A 21,064-nucleotide genomic window follows, 5' to 3' on the forward strand; every position below is an offset into this window, starting at 1 on the left:
CTACGTGCAGCCAAACCATCAAAGGCCAAATCAATTTCCCATCTTAAAAGGTCATTACATTTCTTTTCAATTTTTTTTTGTATTAATATATTTGTTTTTATTGGTCAACTGCCAATCAAGAGCTCATCTTTTTCCACCACTATTCAACTTGATACCCTTTAAATAGAATAGTATTTATATATGTCCAAACATATTCCAATTCAACGTCGATTCCAAAAAGAAGCTGATATTATACAAATTGATCGAATATAATAGAAAAAATATACATATAATTGGCAAAAAGTGTAGGTGTCAATAGAGATTAAATATTCTAGCTGAATCATTTCCCATCACAATCAAATTTTTTTTAAAAAAAATCTTATTATACTCCTGCAACTTCATCACATTTCCATGGAGGTTAATCAGTGGTCACATGAGCATTATAAGCAGAAAGATTGGCAGTACGTGTTGCATGGCACTCACATTTGATTATTCGGGACTGCTATTGGTTATTTCCAAGAGGTTTTAAGGTCAGGTACTGTGGCCTGAAATCCTACCTTGAAAGGAGGTAGGATTTCAAAGGGGGTGAATCAAGGGAGTTCCATCTCCTGAAGCAGAACCAGTTCACCGCTGGTTTGTTGCTCATATCGTAAGGTTGAAGAAAGGGGGAAATAGTGGGGGTAAAAAGGTCTTTTCAAATTATAAACAAATAAGTTAGGGCAATTAGGTCTTTTCAAATTTTAAAAAAGAAAGAAAAAAAGGATAGTTTGATCAATAAAAAAAAATTATTAGCATTTAAAGCCTAAAATTAACGGTGTGGACTCAAATGGCTTTAGTGGGGGTAAAGTGGGGGTGGTACATAGAATTTTGAGCGGGTAGCCGGGTGGGTGTGGACTTGTCAGAACCTTAGGGGGGCATGAGGAATATTAGGTGCATTATGGGGGGTACGTGTATTTTACCCTAATTGGGATGGAAAAATGAATAATCACAGTGAATCAACATGGCTAATTGAAGTCCTGATCGATCTTATCTTCATTAATTTTCCGGGCAGATTGTTCATCCCCACTAGCAGTGTGTTGTACTTTCAAAAGAATCAAGAAGATCACGAGATTGAAAAAATTAAAGGATTGATTAAGGTAATTAAACCAGAAGGCTAAGAAGCAAAACTGCTAGTGGCAAATTAGACCAACAAGCAGCCTCGTCAGTTGTATACATTCTGGTATTATCTGTGGAGATGAAGACAACATGATAACTGCAGGTGTCACACCATATATACCTAAACCAATGGGTGAATTCTGCTTCATGTGTACACAATAATATCACATTCTATAAGCCTAGAAGAGATAATAAGTAACTGTATCTCTTTAGTAAGGGCGTTCTCCAACGTAATTCCCAGGAGGGTAATAACTACAGACGGACAAGTAAGCATTGTCGGAGCATTTGACGGAGGCACAGCCGAGTTGTTGGGAGTTCTTCCACACAACCTGGGTGTAGTGCCCGCACATCTTGCCATTGACGCAAGTGTTGGTGGCATAGTCGTAGTCGCTCTTCTCATCTACCCATGCCTTCACGGCAGCTGCGGCAGTCTCTAACTCAGCAGCGCCTGAGGCCCAGTAGAGGTTCTCCCCATATGGTCCTTGTGAGTGTACGAGTTGGCAATCCCCAGATCTCTGATCCGCATATCTCTGTGCGTATTCTGCCACCGTCTCATTCCATGTCAAAGGCCCTAACCCCAATGACTTACGAACTACATTGTGCTGGTCCACCATTTCTTTGCCGAACTTCGTCAGACTGTTTGTCTGGCCCTGGGTGTGTACTACAGGAGAAATATTGTGTACTACAGAAGGAACACGGGCCCCGAAGTGTGTATGGCCATCTTCTAAAAGAGGAATACGGCCCTCCACCAGCACCAACGTGGTACCACACAACATCAAGCCAATAGCTAGCAGCAATAGTTTAGGTAAAGAAAGGGTCGAGGGAGCCATATATGATGTTCTTCAATTGTTTTTCACAATTAATTACCTTCCTTCCTTCCTTCCTTCCTTCTGATGAGTCTTCTCGATCTGTCCCTCCCACCAACTTCCATCTTATTATATAGTTACCCCGATAAACAAGAAGTTTCTTAAAGAAGAGGTTGTAGTGAGGAAATTCCAACCAGTTACCACTAAGTTTAGATTGCTATTTTTAAATCAAAATTGTTCTGTTTGTTTCAACTTCAAGTCGTTGACACATGCCAGTTTGTAATCTTTATCCAGTCACTTTAATTAACTGTTATGGTTTTCTTTGTTAAACATAAACTTTATTCATTAAGGGTTGTAACTCTATTAAAACACAAGTAAAAGTTTTTTTGCTTTCACCATTAAACACTAACAAATATCTCAATACAGGAAAATTTCAACACAAAATAGACAAAAAAGCATTTACAGATTTATATATAATTGACAGCTGCCACGAATTCATACGCTATCCTTGGCGTTGCACAGCACACCAATGACCAAACAAAAATTGTCAAATAAGCAGCCAACGCTTCCCAATGCTTAAAATATCACAGAATCTACCGTAGGAAAAAAGCGCTGGCACCAATCTGTTAATTCTCAGCAGCACCATTCATTCATATTCACATACCTAACCTCCAGATACAATGTACGTAGCTTTTACTGATCAAGTTTCACAAGCTTATTAATAATCTTTTCCTGCCAAATCTTCATTTATTTTATCAACTTTTCCGACCATTTTCTGGCTTTGATTTAACATGAACATTAAGCATGCGACTGCTCCTCGTAACTTCATGACTGCAAAAAAGAAATATACATAAAATTCCAAAACAAGAGAAAGAAAATAACATGGCATGAAAAGAAGAAGAAGAATAGCTACCAATACCCCTACTTCAAGTACCTGGGAGAAGTAATAAAGTTGTGACATCATGAGTAGCAAAGAACTGATGAGAACGGCAGTGACATGTATTTTTTTTAAACGTAATGAAATGGCTTTATATCTTAGATATTAATTGAATTATGAATAATGTCAATACATATAAAAACTCAATTAAAAATGTTATAATCTAGACAATAATAAAGACTAACTGAACAATCATATAATGTACATAATGCAATACAAACAAAATAAATAACATATCAAACACATAGTGATCGCATAAGGCAAAAATAAAGAAAAAGAAAAATATGTACAGGGGCACTAGAGAGTACTTTGGCATGAAATAGTCTTGTCGAAATTTTGACCTGAATTACAAAATCCAAGATATTCAAAATATCCAGATTTAGATCAGCCAAAACCACACAGATTTTGATTTCGTTTCATCTAGCTGAAATATAAATTTGGAAAAAAATTAAAATCTTGATTATAGCTATTATAGCCAGCATTACATTAAAGTTTAAGCTTACCAGATTATGCTGCCTTGTTAGTTCTTTGTCAGCCTCCAACACTGTCTCTTCATGTACCTTTTTTAGTGTCTTCAAGCCACAAGATGAGAAACCATTCCCTACCCAGTGAGAATTAGCATTTTTGTCTGGTCCTCCACTCTGAAGATTATCCTCTTCTAATTCTGGTACTTGATCCTCCAAAGATAACTTACAGACATCCTTCACCTGTTCTGCTGAAATCTCAATGTCATTATTTTCATCTGGAGAGAGTGATGGTGTTGAGGTTGCCCTGACAAAATAAATAAATAATTAACGATGCACAAAATCAAATATCATAAAGAGCTTAAGAATGCATGCACTATAAAACTATCATTCTTGGTAACAAATTCATTGCAACATATTAAGCAGACAATGCAGGACAAGCACTGAAACAGTTAGTCTGTGTCTCTAACCATGGGGTCTCTGTGGCACAATTGTGTTGCCTCTGTTTCTTATTATTCTCCATTTGCCTTAATTCTCCATCAAAATGTTCACATGAGGAAGCACTTTGAGGTCGTTTTTTTCCAGCCAGTTGGTCCTCTTCACAAACCGAGTCAACAAAATTTTCAGCTGAATCTGTTCCACGTTCAGATGCCAAATTATGTGGGCCTCCACCATCCTTACCAACGGCCACCAATTTGTGTATCACTTTTGGTTCTTTAAGAACACATGCTGCAGATTGTGTACTGTTCATCTTCTTTTCTATACGATCATTTTCTTTGGATTTCAGGTCCTCAATATTCACCAACTGTGTCGACAAAATCTTCTTTATATTTTGGGAATACTTGCTCTCTAGCAACTTCAAATTTGCATCCTCAAACTTAGATACAAAAACCCTTTCTCCATGCTTCACTGCAGGTTTTTCAGGAGTCTGTCTGAATATCAATTCAGCACATCGTTTGAGCCATGACAGGGGGCTAGAGCTAGGAGGTGAATCATTTTGTGCTCCATGCTTAGAAAGCAACTCTAGTTCAGAGGTATCACAAATAGCTTCTTTTGATAGATGGGATTTTTGCTCAGCAACCTGTAAAGTACCTGGTGGATTTAAGCATTTCTTGGCAGGAAACCTTCTTCTGCTATACTTAGGTTCACCTTGTTGTGTCTCGGATACAACATTTTCTGGTTCAATTTTCAAATCCTCCAACTTTTTAAGACGTTGGATTTGGATATGAATTACTTCTCTATCAGCATGCAATAATTCCCGCTGCTTCTTCAGTTTTCCCCTTTGTGTCTGCAGTTCTTCAATGGCATGATTGATCTCAGCCCATTCCTTTTCCCTTCGCTCCCGATCCAGGTTGATCTCTTTTCTTTCATGATCAAGTCTTTTCATTTCCAAAGCAACATCTTCCCATTCTTTGGTGACCGTTTCTTTCAGAGAACTGATATGACGAAGTTCTCCAGCTTTTTCTTGGTCAAATGCTTCCTTCTCCTCTCTTAAGTAATTTTCTATTTCCTCCCTTCTCTTATCAATACAACTTTCCAGTTCCTTCTTCCGCATCTCAATGTCAAGTAGAAAATCCGCCCGCTCTTGCTGAGTCTTGCTAAACCACTCTAAATGCTCACGCTCCATTTCTTTAATGAAGGCATCCCGCTCACGTGAAAGGGATTCCACGTCATTTTTTAATTGATCCTGAAATGCATCCTTCTCCAATTTTAGGCTGCCACGTTTTTCTTTGAGCAACTTGGAAATTACTTTTCTCTCCTCAGCAACTTGTTCAGCTTCTTTCCGTATTTCTTCCCTTTTTTCTTCAATCAGCTCCCACTCAGTTTCAAACTTTGCCTTCTCTGCTTTCAATTCATCTGCTTCACTCATCAGCTGAAGCTTCTGAGCCCTGATACTATCAATTTCTTCTTTAAGTTTCATCTCCAGGACCAGTAACTCTTCTCTTTCATAGTTCTTGGCTTCTAATTTTTCATGTTCTTGCTCAACTTGTTTCCTACTATTTTCCAGTGAATCAATAGATTTTTGGAGGTCTAACCTCATCTTATTGATCTCTTCTCTTTCTTTCTCCAAACGTATCTTCTCCAATTCTGTATCTTTTTCAGCTTCAATGAGTCCTTTTTCTTTCTCCTCAAGTAATATTGATCTCTCTGTCACATCCTGCTCCTTCTCCATCAATACTCTTAACTGAACCTCAAGATCATGCTCCTTCTCCTGGATTAGGTCCTCCTTCTGATTAAGATCACCCACCCTCAACTCATAACCCCGTCTCTTGGTTTCAATCTCATCCTCCATTTTCTTGCGCTTTACTTCCAGCTCTACTTCAAAGTCAGACTTCCTCTTCTTAAGAGCAATTTCATTTTTAACTGTGAGTCTTTGAATCTCATCCTGCATGGTGCAGCATAAAAGAAATCTTTAGAAAAAGAAAATATTGCATATATCCTTAACAAGTTTTTTCCACACTCCGACAAATAGTTACATAAAACAGTAAAGCAGCACATGGACCAAAGAGGAAAAAGTTCCAGACGAAAAAAATAGCAAGACTAAAGTAAAGGTCCATTTGAATTCAATTCAATCAACAATATTTAACCAGATATGGTATAAATCTGACAAGCAAGACTCACATATTCCTTGCTTGCAAGCTTTTCTTGTAGTATCAGTAGCTCGTTCTCTTTGTTGTTGAGTAGTGCTTCCCTTTCAATGGCAGCCTGTGAGGACCAAGAGTAATTAATTAACACCCTGTACCCTGAAAACAGTAACACATAAAGTAGTGTGCTCAGAACAAAGAAAGCACAAAGGGACACACCTCCTCCCTTTTCAAAAGGGTAGTCATCTTCAAGTCCAAATTGAATTTTTCCTCATTAAGGGCCCTATATTTGTTCTCATTTTTTTCTTTTAAGACCTCCATCTCCTTTTCACAACGATTTAATTCTTGAGACCTTTGAAAGATATATTCTTCCCTTTGGCTCAGCAGGGCCTGACCTTCAAGTAATCCATATTGTCCTTGCTGCAAAACTCTCTGACGCTCACATAACAATTGCCTCTCAAGACTAATTTCCTTCTCTTTAGCATCACAACTAGTACATATGAAGATGCCAACAGCAATAAATGCATATCAACTTTTCAGGAACTCAACAGAGTGGTAGTTAGTTCAACTATTTCTCCAAAATTAAATAAACACTAAGACATTTGAACCAAAAAACTATGTATAAATAATTGACATGAATTTGTGATAACCATTTATGGATACAATTGGTGCTCAATTTAGTTGCTTAATGGTCATAAAAGCCAGATCAGGAGCTCATCTGTCAAAGAACTACATGTAAAATCCATAATGGCAAAATTTAACATTCAAATAGTGCAAACATATTCTTTCCTGACATAATGCAAATAATGCCTCTCCAAGTTTAACAACTTATCATTCCATGAAAATGAAATTGCAATGAAGAATCCTGAAGACTACAACTAGATAATAAGATAAAACATACTCATTTAACAAGAATCTTAATCCAGGACACATATGAAAAAGTTCCAGACACATACATCAGCTAGATTCACATTGCTCACAAAATCCGCATTTTAGGTTTTGCCCTTTCTTTTATCCTTCCGCACTGACGGGTCCAGGCCATAATAAAAATGACTTTAAACAAATAGAATACAGATCAAAATAGCACAAACTGCAGAGAAAACAATCGTTCAAAGAAGAAGAGAAAGAACATACTCAGAATTAAATGATATCCTATGCCGACAAAGCTCATCTTCACGTGCTTCAACTTCCTGGAGTTTCCTTTCGGCATCACGATGATACTGCCTAGCCTCTGCTTGCAAAGATTCAGCAAAATGCAGCTTTGTCTCCACCTCAGTATACTTTTTCTGAGCATGCTCTGTCATACTCTCTGCTTCAGTCATCTTATTCTCAGCTGCAATTTTCATTTCAGCAGATTCGGCACGTATTTCATGTAAGGTCCTCTCAATCTACATAATAGCCATAGAAGAAAACTGGCTAAACAACAGTAACACCATAGCACATTTCAGACCAAACAAGCATTGCTTCATAAAAGAAGGGTCATCTCACAAGCTTACATTTACTATACACTCTTTCTCAACTCCTAAAGCCTTCTTCAAACTCTCTTCTCGTTTCCTAGCTTCAGCTAAAGCAGTTGAACGTGCAGCTTGTTCACGTTTATAATTAATTTCAGCTTCATCTGCTGAAGCTTTAATTTTCTCATACTTAGACGCCCATTCCTTTCTTTCCAATATGAGAAGACCCATGTGATGCTGATAGTTAAAAACCTGAACAAAATGAAATGCAATATACATTGTGACCTCAGTTAATGAATGAAGAATGTGGGGACAAGGAGACAAAAGCATGCATTTTTAGGGTAGTTCTGGAAAGTAGCATAACACCAATACCATGTTCAGTAGTTAAGATTTAGATGGCAGTTCAATATAACGGTACCAATATTCAGTAGCTAGAAGGATCTGATTTTCGGATACTAATAAACTAAAAATAGAAAGTGGGGTAAAGAACATCTCAATACTGGATAGTTTTAAGATGAAAAAGATTCAGTTCATCCCAGGGTTTAAAAAATCAGTGAATCGGATAGGGAATCGGCCGGGACCGATTCCAAAATTTTCCGTTCTGAATCGAAATCTTCAAGCCAAAATTCCCATGATTTCTACCGTTTCAGGCGATTCAAAGATTTTTTTGGACCAATTCTGGCCAATTCCAGTCTGAATCGGAATTGACTCCATCACCGATTCCTGATTTAAAAACCCTAGTTCAGCTACATGAACAATGATCGCCTTATAGCTATTGGTCTAATAAAATTCCAATACGTTAAGCCCAAAATATATATAAAGAGGCTTTCAGAACAAAGTGAATCAGAAACTCTTAAAATCATACCGTTCACAAAGGTTCAAGAATGGAATTAGTTAATGAAAACTAACACAAAGACGAAGGAACAACTAAAGCTTTCTTGAGTTATAGTTACAAATCATTGACGAATTGTGTCCGCCTCCTAACATCTGATTAGTCTATCAACACTTTCAAAGGAGAATTAAAATCAGAAGTGCTGTTGACTGTTGTGATAGTCCCGTTGTTATATGACGGAATGCATCACGATTGAGTGTTAAGGGAACATGCGTTCTGAAATCGGAATTTTCTTTTACATGTTTTCCTTCAATATCACAAACAAGAATTTTTAGCTTTTTTTGCCGAAAGAGAGATTTTCACTCTAGTTCTTCAGCTTTAACTTTAAAGTTGAATCCAAAGCGTACACAACTATGACCAAGAAAATGAATTTCAACCGAGAAAGACAAAGGAGAATAGAGAAGGATGCATGGAGTAGACGAACCTCAGCTTCGAGAATGGCGATGTAAGCAATGAGAGATGCCTTATCCCTACGTTTGATGGATTCCTCGTCGAAGCCAGCCTCCCGGAGACGCTTGCAGATCGCTTCATCGGCGAGAGGAGTGCCGCCATTTCTTGCAACTGGAGTGGAAAGATCTAAAACCCTAGAGCCAGGAAGAGATCCAGTTTTACCACTGGCACCACCAAGATTGATCCCCAGTCTTTCCTGCTGAGGACTCACCATCCTTATCCTTCGATTCAAAGAAACCCTAGCTTAGAATTAATTTCGCTCTTTCACTCTTTCTTCAGCTTCGGTCTTCCGCTATACTTCTCTCTTTATTTTTATTTTTTTTTCTTTTTCTCTCTTTCTTCCTCTTTTGGGAGTGGAAGTTGAAAAGAGTTGAAAGCACTTTACGTCTTTACTATTAGCCCCCACGGGGCCATGCTTTTTGGCCAGAACTCAGAGAATGATCACGAAGAAATAGTGACTCAAATAAATCCTTTCTGCAAGTGAAATCGTTTTTATTTTCCCCACGGAAACAACGGAATCCAGCATTCACAGTAGAGCCAGCTCCTTCGAATGCTTTCTCTCGCGAAAGGGTTTAAAGAAGGAAGCAAATGATACACTGAAATGACAAAACAAACCACAAAAAACCGCCTTTTTCGTTTTTGTTGGCTGTGAGCCTGTGACCACTGACCAGTGTTACTACGGCTACAACTGGTCTACAGCGAAATATGCGGATGCTGAACAAAAACCCTTGGATCAGAATCTTTGATTTCGAGGTTAGTGTAATAAAATAAGAAGTGTGAATAGGCCGTGCGAAAACCTTGAGCTTCAGCTGGATGCCAGGATCTGAAATCTTTGTCGTGTAATCTTTATGGCCAAATGTTCTCTATGCCGGGGCATAGGCTGTGCCCAAACACATGGGGTGCTCCATTAAATGGCAGGTCCATATGTAATTTTCTTGGTTCCAACAAAATTGTAATCTTATTTTTTTTTACCCATTATCTGCATTGAATGATTTTCAAATTTTTAAATTTTTTTTTTTATTTCATATTAAATATTCATTAAATACCTTTTGAGAATAAAATAACGGGGGATAAGCCCGTTATCGCCAATAAGATGCACCCAAAATTAAAAATGGGAACAAAATATAGCTTTTTTTAACACTGTGCTTTGTAAATTCATAAAACGTAAACTAAATTTATAAAGACTCTATATAAATTAGAAATAATAAAAAAAAACCCATGAAATAAAAACTACCTTCCCCACGAACTAACTAATTCACCACGGATTAGTCAATATCTAATCACAATCATACTAATATTATTTCATTATAAAAATTAATAAAAAGCACATGAATTATACTAAGAAACTAGTAAACAGTTTCAAGAGCAGATCAAGTGAATTGATGGAGGAGTAGGACGTACAAGAAACTAGTAGGCAATTCCAAGAGAATCAAAATTTTTTTTGATATTTTTGGTACATGATATTGTTTTTCAATGGTGCAAGAGACCAGTCGCCATCAAAATATATTTTCCATAGGAGGTTCTTTTAAGTTCAAAATTAAGGCTGAATCCCATAAAGTATGATACTCTGTGCTACAATATAGATCCCTTAAAATAAAAGAAACAGAAGAGCATTTAAGAGGAAGTACATGAATATGAGAAAACTTTATGTTAACAGCTAATATTACATAATGTCTTTGGCAAAACTTGAGAAGGAATTTATTGGTGTTCCCATCAAAGAATCCGGGATGGTTTATTTTCTTTTATTCTCCCAAATTCTTTCATTTTTTTTTAATTTTTGGGAGGGGGTATAGTATTGGCCTCTCTCAATATATTTCCAAGTATATCTGTGGAGATCAAGCTAGACAACATGATTAGTGTAGTGTCACATCATACCTAAACCAATGGGTGTATTCTGCTTCTTCTTTTTTTGGGTAGAAAAGAAGGCTATTCATTCATGTGCGTCCAACACCAAACAAAGAAAAACAAAATACATAAGATAGATAGAGAACATGATAAACACAAGCTATGGATATACGGTATCCAAAACCAAGGAGTGGAAATTGACCAGGTCTCACATGCCATTGACTGGATCATCCAGAGTAGGGGATGGATTACAACCATATCCCTAGAGAAAAAGTTGTAGACACAGCCAAAGATAAGCGCATGCACATACGTGCCAATAGAGGGGGGGCCATACGTGCCGAACAGACCAAAAAGACCAGACTTCCCATGCATGTCGCTACGCTGCCACAGTCTACTTTCAAACAGACTTGCTAGAGAGACAAAGTTCTGCTGGATCGACTAGTGGAGCTTCGGTAGACAGTTAAAAAACCATCTGAAACGTTGCCACAGCCTACTTTCGAACAAATCTGCAAGGATCTGCTAGATCAGCGAGTGGAGATTCGTTCAGCAACATGAGAGGTATGGTGAAGGTTGAACGGCAGCTGGAATTTCTGAGTCGACGATAAACTTAGTGCCACCAGCACCTGGGTCAGCAACACCTACAAACAGACAAACAAAGAAAACAAATAAGGCGGGGCGGTGATGAACCATGAAAAAAAGGGGTGGACTCATCGTCATTGTCGTTGGCATCGTCGGTATCGTCACCGACGATTCCAAGGATGATGGTGAACGGAGCAAAAAGGAGAAGAGAAGTAGTACATGCACAAACGGCGGAGAAAAACACGCACAAATGGCGGAGAAGGGTTTCTATCGAGAAACCAGATGATGCAAACTATGTAAAACTAAGAAAGGATTTCAGACAAGAAACTAGACCAATGACAACGACCAAAAGAGGTTTCGTTCAAGAAACCAGCCCGCGCCCGAACCTTTAATTCATAGGTAGAGCAAAACAAGCAAAGTAGCAGGTCAGGAGCGCATATGCTCAGCTTGACAAAGTATCGAACACCTTATCTTCAATAGTCGCAGTGAACTTCAACACACAGTGCATATTTTTTATAATCTCTATGAGATCCTGTGATGCATGTTTCACCGTGAAGCAGCAACAGCAGAAAGATTCACTGGGGGCTTCGAGTAGACTTTGCTTGCACAGCCGCGATGCTGTCTTCTTTTTCCGGCTTTAGCTTTCTCTTGCTTCAATAGCCTCTCACCATGTTCTTATAAAACTTGACAAATAACTTGCAGTCTTGAAGAAAGCAAGAATTGGATTTTCCTCTCACGGCCTATTCTATTCGATCATGGTCTTCAGTGTGCCATGGATGTGTTCTGAGTTTGGCCGAGATGTGCACGATTTTGTTGCTCTGAGTATTCAAAAGAAGAGGAGAAGGTCAGTTTGATCGTGGTCCCAATCAAGTTCCTTGCATTTAAGTAAAATATAAAAGGGCTGTCTAAATGTCACCTATACATGGGTGTATTCAGAACTTGGGGTGTATTCTGCTTCATGTGTACATAATAATATCACATGTTATAAGCCTAGAAGAGATAAGCAAGTATATATATCTCTTTTTCTACCAATTTAAAGTTGTGTTTGATATGCATTCTAGGTCGATTTCGCATTCTCGAAGGATAAAAACAACTAAATATCTAAAAAATCCAGGTTTTATTTATCTAACCATTTATTGAAAATAATTTAACTGCAGGTGTGACTAATATACATCTCGCTTGTGAACACATCTAGATTTGGATTGTTGGCCCGATATGGAATACTAATCATTTGATGGATAGGCCACCAAGTATTTTGGTCATTGCGAAACTCAATCATATAACCTATTATGGGCACATTTGGATCCGATTCTAATTCTTATTTTTGTCACTTCTATAAAATTCTCTAAATTACAACTTAGACTCCAATTTAGAAATGCATTTGAATTCATGATTTGTATCGTCAATTATGGTAGAAATTTTCCTTCACCGTGCAGCCCGGTTCAACTTGAATCCTTTCAATGTTGCCTTGGATTGCCGGCAGTAAGTCTAATCGGATAGAATTGACATTGCTAGGATCTAAGCACCCAAAGAAGATCGAGCTATTATCCTCAGACCTCCTTGAGATGAATCTTCTTCAAAAGTTGCATCACAATTAATTTTACAAATTCTTGCTACTGGCGGAACCCAATGCTAAGGAAGAACATTCGGGGGAGGAGAAGATTCCTGAGCCTCCCAAAATTCCTCATAGGATCAATGAGCCAGCTTGAAAAACTTCAATTGGAGACACAATTTATTTTCATACAATTAGATCATTTCTGGCCGTCCTAATTAAGGTACCAACACAAGAAAAAACTTAAGCTAAGGACTTCCTCTGATCTCCTCTTGCTTGGAAACGAAATGTGGTCCTGATACAAATTCATTCTACCATGCTGAGAGGTCAACAAAGATATTGAACTTCAAAACCAAGCGACTCTGACGAAAGTGCATTAAAAAAAAAGATGTGATTGTTTGTTTCACATGGATGACTGCATCGCAATCATGTTGGATCGATTGGTATCTACCTTGAGGATAAACCTTAAACGTCTGTCAATTTATTTTTTTATGGGAGAGGGACTGTTACATGAAAGGCGTGTAGTTTTATGCTTTGGAGACTTGGAGGGATATTATTGAAAAACACTAAAAATAGGAGGTATATTAGACATTTTACAGGGGCGGTGCTATTGTAATCTGAGAGTCTTATGAGGGGTGTCGAGATGCTATTTTGAAATTAAGCTAGCATTGAACAAATCTTTTACCTTTTTTTATATGCACTCACATCAACCTTTACCATGCGCTTAAATTTCAGCCAATTGACACAAAAGTAGATTTTGGACAATACTAAGGAGGCTAATGATAATAGGGGGAAAGGTAAATACAGAGAGCATATTTGGTTTTAGTTCTAATTTTTTTTTTTAATTTTTTTGGTTAAGAATTAGAATTGACATCATGAGATACGTGTTTTGGCTCCAATTCGGAAGGCCAATTCTTAGAATTAGGCCAAAATTAAAAAGGAAAAAGTGCCTTTGGGTTGTGTATACCCTACGCGTAGAGACATTTAAATTTATTTATTTATTTTAACTTTTTCGATCAATGACAAACTCCAAGATAGTCGTTTGATCATGCTCAACAGAAACCTAGGGATGCCCCAATAATGAGTAGTAATATGATCCCAATTAAATAAGCTAAGAGAGCTAAGTAGAGGCCTAAAATGACCATAGGAGTTATGAGAAAAAACGTGCATAGTTTAGATCTTGTACCAAGTATGACTTCGGATAGAACCTATTGAAGGGCAAAAAGCTGCATAACAAACCCCATTTAGTTAGAATTCTCTTAACTTGCAAGGTTGTGCCTCTTTCCTCTTACTTTTATCTTTTATATTTCATCTTTTATTTTTCCTTAGCTTCTTGTTATTGTTTGTTTGAAGAGAAAAAAATAAATAAAATAATGAATGTAACTGGGCATAGCCTCCACTGTAGACTCGGAGAACCTTGGCCTAATAAAAAATTAGGCGTCAAGTACGCTAAAGGTTTTAAAGAATGTGCACTGCACACTTTAGTGGGGGCATTCTTGTCAATTTGGTTAAAACCTGATAAACAAAGGCAAATTAGGTTTTCGCTGAGGTGGCAACAAATTAAACAGTTAGTCCGTTTGATACCAAAAAAGACAGTTAGTCCGTTTTTCTTACCTTGGGGTCTCCATGGCACAATTGTGTTGCCTCTGTTTCTTATTCTTCTCTTTCGCACTTCTTGTCTCCTAATTTTTCATGTGCTTGCTCAACTCGTTTCATTCTGTTTTCCAGTGAATCAATAGATTTTTGGAGGTCTAACCTCATCTTACTGATCTCTTCTCTTTCTTTCTCCAAACTTATCTTCTCCAATTCTGTATCTTTTTCAGCTTCAATGAGTCCTTTTTCTTTCTCCTCAAGCAATATTGATCTCTCTGTCACATCCTGCTCCTTCTCCATCAATACTCTTAACTGAACCTCAAGATCATGCTCCTTCTCCTGGATTAGGTCCTCCTTCTAATTAAGATCAACCACCCTCAACTCATAACCCCGTCTCTTGGTTTCAATCTCATCCTCCATTTTCTTGCGTTTAACTTCCAGCTCTACTTCAAAGTCAGACTTCCTCTTCTTAAGAGCAATTTCATTTTTAACTGTGAGTCTTTGAATCTCATCCTGCATGGTTTAGCATAAAACAAATCTTTAGAAAAAGAGAATATTGCATATACCCTTTCACAAGTTTTTTCCATACTCCACTAAATAGTTACATAAAACAGTAAAGCAGGAAATGGACCAACGAGGGAAATGTTCCTGACACAAAAGATAGCAAGACTGAAGTAAGGGTCTATTTGAATTCAATTCAATCAACCATACTTAACCAGACATGGTATGAATCTGACAAGAAAGACTCACATTTTCCTTGCTTGCAAGCTCTTCCTGTAGAATCAGTAGCTCTTTCTCTTCCTTGCTGAATATTGCTTCCCTTTCAATGGCAGCCTGTAAGCACCAAGCGTAATTAATTAACACCCTGTACCCTGAAAACAGTAACCCAAAAAATAGTGTGCTCAGGACAAAGAAACCACAAAGGGACACACCTCCTCCCTTTTCAAAAGGGCAGTCACCTTCAAGTCCAAATTGAATTTTTTCTCATCAAGTGCACTATATTTATTCTCAATTTTTTCTTTTAACAATTCCATCTCCTTTTCACGACGATTTAATTCTTGAGACCTTTCAAAGATATATTCTTCCCTTTGGCTCAGCAGGGACTGACCTTCAAGTGATTGATCTTGTCCTTGCGGCAAAACTCTGGTACGTTCACATGACAATTACCTCTCAACAAGACTAATTTCCTTCTCTTTAGCATCACAACTAGCACATATGAAGATGCAAACAGCAATAAATGCATATCAACTTTTTAGGAACTCAACTGAGTGGTAGTTAACTAATTCTCCAAAATTAAAAGAGGACTAAGAAATTTGAACCCAAAGGTATGTAAAAATAATTAACCTGATATTGTGATAACCATTTATGGATACAATTGGAGCTCAAATTAGTAACTTAATGGTCATAAAAACTAGATCAGGAGCTCATCTGTCAAAGAATTACATGTAAAATCCATAATGGCAAAAATTGACCTTCAAATAGTACAATCGTATTCTCTCCTGACATAATATACAAAACCCCCTCTCCAAGTTTAACAAATTATTATTACATGAAAATGAAATTGCATTGAAGTATCCTGAAAACTATAACTAGATTACAAGAGAAAATATAATAATTTAACAAGAATCTTAATCCAGGACACAAATGAAGAAATTCCAGAAACACAACTTTTCAAGTTCCTTATATCAGCAAGATTCACATTGCTCAGAAAATCTGCATTTTAGGTTTTGCCCTTTCTTTTATCCTTCCTCACTGATAGGTCCATGTCATAATAAAAATGACTATAAACAAATAAAATACAAATCAAAATAGCACAAACTGCAGAGAAACCAATGGTTCAAAAAAGAAGAGAGAGAGAGAGAGAGAACATACTCAGAATTAAAAGACATCATACGCCGATGAAGCTCATCTTCACGTGCTTCAACTTCCTGGAGTTTCCTTTCTGCATCGCAATGATACCGACTAGCCTCTGCTTGCAAAGATTCAGCAAAATGCAGCTTTGTCTCCACCTCAGTATATTTTTTCTGAGCATGCTCTGTCATAGTCTCTGCTTCAGCCATTTTACTCTCAGCTGCAATTTTCATTTCAGCAGATTCGATACCCATCTCATATAAGGTCTTCTCAATCTACAGATTAGTCATAGAAGAAAACTGGCTTAACAACAGTAACACCATAGCACATTTCAGACCAAACAAGCATTGCTTCATAAAAGAAGGGTTATCTCAAAAGCTTACATTTGCTATACACTCTTTCTCGACTCCCAAAGCCTTCTTCAAACTCTCTTCTCGCTTCCTAGCTTCAGCTAAAGCAGTTGAATGTTCAGCTTGTTCACGGTCATAACTAATTTTTAATTTATCAAATGAAGCATTAATTTCTTCTTGCCTAGATGCCAATTCCTTTCCTATCAATTTGGCAAGATTCTTGTGATACTTATAGTTAAAAACCTGAACAAAATCAAATGAAATATACATTGAGACCTCAGATAATGAATGAAAAATGTGGGGACAAGTAGACAGAAGCATGCATTTTTGGGGTAGTTCAGGAAATTAGCATAACACCAATACCATGTTAAGATAATAATAAACTGAAAATAGAAAATGGGATAAAGAAAATTTCAATATTCGATAGTTTTAAGAGGAAAAAGGTTAAGTTCAGCCACATGAACAATGATCGCCTTGTACCTATTGCTCTAATCTAAGTCTAATATGTTAAGCCCAAAAAATATATATATAGAGGCTTTCAGAACAAAGCGAATCAGAGACTCTTAAAATCACATTGTTCACAAAAGCCGAAGAATGGAATTGGTTAATGAAATTAACACAAAGACGAAGGAACAACTGAAGCTTTCTTGAGTTATAGCAACAAATCATGACAAATTACTTCTGCCTCCTAAATCAACACTTCAAATCAACAGGAGAATTAAAATCAGAAGTGATGTTGTTATATGATGGAATGCATCACAATTAGGGATGTAAACGGATTGGATTCGGCTCAGATATGGATTGGATGTGACCGAATCCGGATATTCCCTGGCCGAATACGAATACTTCTAAATGGATTTGGATGCCGATCGAATTTGGATTTTTCGACCATCTGCTTACATCTCTGCCTTGTGTAACCCGGACCTTCCTCCCCTTACCGGATACAAGTCACTCTCAATCCATATCTCTTAGATCATGATTCTCTTTTCCTCATGTTCTAGAATCTGTTGAATCTTCAAAAACCCTCAAGATCATTATTTACTTAATTTTTTATTATTAAGTATTCAGATTTATTTTCGGACGGACTTTTATCGGAGTATTCGGATTTTTTTCCAGATATCTCTAAACGAATATGGATGTCCCTGGACACGGATGCGGATCGAATCCAGATTTTCGGTTATCCATTTACATCCCTAATCACAATTGAATGTTGAAAGAACATGCGTTCTGGATTTACTTTTACATGTTTTCCATCAGTACCAGAAACAAGAATTTTTACCCTTTTTTTGTCGAAAGACAGACAGACAGCCAGACTTTCATTCTAGTTCTTCAGCTTTAACTTTAAAGTTGAAGCCAAAACCGTACACAACTATTACCAAGAAAAAGAATTTCAATCAAGAAAGACAAAGAAGAATAGACAAGGATCCGTGGAGTAGACGAACCTCAGATTCAAGAATGTCGATGTAAGCAATGAGAGCTGCCTTATCTCTACGTTTGATGGATTCCTCGTCGAAGCCAGCCTTACGGAGACGCTTGCGGATCGCTTCATCGGCGAGAGGAGTGCCACCATTTCTTGCAACTGGAGTGGAAAGATTTAAAACCCTAGACTTCTCTTTTGATGTAGGATTTAAAACCCTAGACTTTTCTTTTGATGTGGGATTTAAAACCCTAGACCCAGGAAGAGATCCAGGTTTACCACTGGTACCACCAAGAGTGATCCCCCATCTTTCCTGCTGAGGATTCACCATCCCTTCCCTTCGATTCAAAGAAACCCTATCTTAAGATTAATTTGGAAAAGACTTGAAACCAACCACTTTACGTCTTTACCATTAGCCACCACCACGGGTCCGTGCTTCGGCCAGAACTCAGAGAAGGATCTGGAAGAAATAGTTTTGGAACTGTCATGTAACTGAAACAAATCCTTTCTGCTTCAACCTATGGTCGTAAGTAACGTATTTATTTTCGGTTTCCCACGGAAACAACAAACTCTAAAGCGTGCATGGCTCCTCTTTTTTTTTTTTGCTTGGGAGTTGTGCTAGTGCACGGGGTTACTCTCTCTCATTCCTTGTAAAAAAAAAAAAAAAAAAACCAAGGGAAGTAGGAGTAGTTTTCGAATTTTTCTCCTCTCAAGTTCCCTACTCGGTCAGGTTCGTAGGTTCCTCTCATAGGGAGGGCGGAAATGACGACCTCATCCCACCTGGGTAGTGTGTTCGGGCAGGGGGTGAGGTCATCATTTTCGATCCCCTATGAGAGGAACCTACGAATTGAACCTGACCGGGCAGGGAACCTGAGAGGAGTTAAGTCCGTAGTTTTCTATCCAGCAGTGTGCCATACACTAGCACCCTCATGTGTCTATCTCTCTCCTCCACAAAATAAGGGGGTATAACTGTCTTTTCATATGGAGAGGAGAGAGATAGACTCATGGGAGTGCTGGCGTAGTCTACACTCCTGGACAGAGTTCTTTTTCCCAAAAAAAATTTACTTATTACTTTATGAGCGCACATTCTGCCAGGGAGCACATTTGGCATAGGATGGGCCTCATGGGAGGCTGGGCTGGTCATTTTGCTCATCCCAGTGCAAAGAACTTTTTATCCTTTATTTTATTTAATTATTCTATGTATGCTGATGTGGCTGTCATTGGTAGTAGTTTTTTTTTAACAACATTTTATTTAATAGATGTGAAAACTCATGAGTGTAGAGTACATATCTCTACCAACTATGGATCGAAGATGACATCCGACCAAGGTTCAGAATCCAGATATCGGACTCGGTATTGGTCATTGCCAAAACATTTTCGGATCGGTCAAAAAACCCTCAAAATCATTTTTTTATGGATCGGGTCATGTATCGGCCAAAGTTGGTGGGTGTTTTGACCTTGGGATTGGATTGGCCGATATTATCCAGATTAGATCGGTCAATATCGGTTCGTATCGATCAAGATAATATAAAAAATGAAACAAAAGCTTAAAACTTTGAAAAAATAAAAAAATATTCAATTGAATCTTTCAAGGATCGGATCGGATCAGATCGGCCGATCCAACCGAGTTAGCCAATCCAAGGAACGATCCAGTCAAACCTTTTTATGTTGGTCAAATCTTGGGATCGGTCTCAACCGATACCGATCTGATCTAGCCAATATCGGCCGATCCGATCCAAGATTGCGAACCATGTATCCAACACGTCACCAATAGAGCTCTTCTTGAATGAGAGTTAGTCAAACTGTTAATCTCTCTTGGAATAAAGCAAAAATTACATGTTTCAAAGAAAGAAGAAAGATGAATAATATTAATATTTATTATCCATGTATGATTGTAAGTAACGTGGATGGCAATTCAGATTCGATGCGACAATATTTAGAGTCGCAGCCCTTAATGAATAAAGTTTATTTTTAACCAAAAAAACCGTAGCAGTTCACTGGATAAAGATTGCTTTCTGGCATGCATCAAGGACCTGAAACAACAAAACAACTTTGATCTTAAAAATGGTACTCTAAAATTAGTGGTAACTGGCCGTTGGCAACTTCCTCACTGCGACCTCCTCTTTAAGAAACTTCTTGTTACTGTCAGCAACTATATAATATGGTGGAATTTGGTGGGGAGGATCAAAGACTCATCGATCAGAAGTTAATTGTGAAAGACAATTGAAGAACATCATATATGGCTCCCTCGACCCTTTCGTTACCTCAACTATTGCTGCTACCTATTGGCTTGATGTTGTGTGGCACGACGTTGGTGCTGGTCGAGGGCCGTGTAGTACATAATGTTTCTCCTGTAGTACACACCCAGACAAACAGTGAGACAAACTTCGGCAAGGAAATGGTGGACGAGCACAATGCAGTACGTACATCATTGGGTTTAGTCCCTTTGACATGGAATGAGACGGTGGCAGAATACGCACAGAGATATGCCGACCAGAGATCTGGGGATTGCCAACTCGTACACTCACAGGGACCATATGGGGAGAACCTCTACTGGGCCTCAGGCGCTGCCGAATTAGAGACTGCCACAGCTGCCGTGAAGGCATGGGTAGATGAGAAGAGCGACTACGACTATGCCACCAACACCTGCGTTAATGGCAAGATGTGCGGGCACTATACCCAGGTTGTGTGGAAGAATTCCCAACAACTCGGCTGCGCCTCCGTTAAATGCTCCGACAATGCTTACTTGTCCGTCTGTAGCTATTACCCTCCTGGCAATTACATTGGAGAACGTCCTTACTAAATAAATAGATATTGGATTATATTATTATGTAGACATGAAGCAGAATACCCCCATTGGTTTAGGTATGGTATGAGGACATCGGTCTTGGACTGATGGTTACGAACACTGGTCGAAGTGGTGTCTGGGATATGTTGGTCTCGAATTTGAGATCCCTCTTCCCCTATCGCCTACAGGTCTTTCCTGAAATAAGTGTTGTCTCTCCTGACCTCTTGTGGGGCTGTTGTCTTGGCTCCTTCGTGGGTCTGTCTATCTGTCCCTAGTGGGCCACCCGACTAAATTCTAACGTAACACCTGTTATCATGTTGTCTTGATCTCCACATATATATTAGAATGTATGTATACAGCTGGCAGG

At 38.2% G+C, this 21,064-nt stretch overlaps 3 protein-coding genes and 1 pseudogene across 4 annotated transcripts; 1 reads left to right on the top strand and 3 right to left on the bottom strand.

Moving 5' to 3' along the window:
• Positions 1-1,343: 1,343 nt before the first annotated feature.
• Positions 1,344-1,964, bottom strand: LOC122658987 (pathogenesis-related protein 1A-like). Its single transcript, XM_043854156.1, has one exon. It carries the CDS (start codon positions 1,962-1,964, stop codon positions 1,344-1,346), a length of 621 nt encoding a protein of 206 aa, XP_043710091.1.
• Positions 1,965-2,490: 526 nt separating this feature from the next.
• LOC122658937 (protein CROWDED NUCLEI 4-like) lies at positions 2,491-9,022 on the bottom strand. 2 transcript variants are annotated; one of them, XM_043854099.1, is made up of 8 exons: positions 8,697-9,022; positions 7,423-7,617; positions 7,061-7,314; positions 6,146-6,416; positions 5,964-6,047; positions 3,812-5,727; positions 3,381-3,648; positions 2,491-2,771 (listed from the first exon to the last, which is right to left on the bottom strand). In XM_043854099.1, exons 1-8 carry the CDS (start codon positions 8,934-8,936, stop codon positions 2,766-2,768), a joined length of 3,234 nt encoding a protein of 1,077 aa, XP_043710034.1. In that variant the 5' UTR covers positions 8,937-9,022; the 3' UTR covers positions 2,491-2,765. The 2 variants fall into 2 exon arrangements, with proteins under 2 accessions (XP_043710034.1, XP_043710033.1); XM_043854098.1 differs by having other exon boundaries at positions 7,423-7,632.
• A 5,329-nt stretch (positions 9,023-14,351) lies between these two features.
• Positions 14,352-18,240, bottom strand: LOC122658988 (annotated as a pseudogene).
• Positions 18,241-20,148: 1,908 nt separating this feature from the next.
• LOC122658989 (pathogenesis-related protein 1A-like) lies at positions 20,149-20,712 on the top strand. The gene has a single exon (XM_043854157.1). The coding sequence runs from the start codon at positions 20,149-20,151 to the stop codon at positions 20,710-20,712; it is 564 nt and encodes a 187-aa protein (XP_043710092.1).
• The last annotated feature ends 352 nt before the right edge of the window (positions 20,713-21,064 follow it).

The sequence above is a fragment of the Telopea speciosissima genome, chromosome 4 (assembly GCF_018873765.1).
Source record: "Telopea speciosissima isolate NSW1024214 ecotype Mountain lineage chromosome 4, Tspe_v1, whole genome shotgun sequence".
NCBI classification, from domain to species: domain Eukaryota; kingdom Viridiplantae; phylum Streptophyta; class Magnoliopsida; order Proteales; family Proteaceae; genus Telopea; species Telopea speciosissima.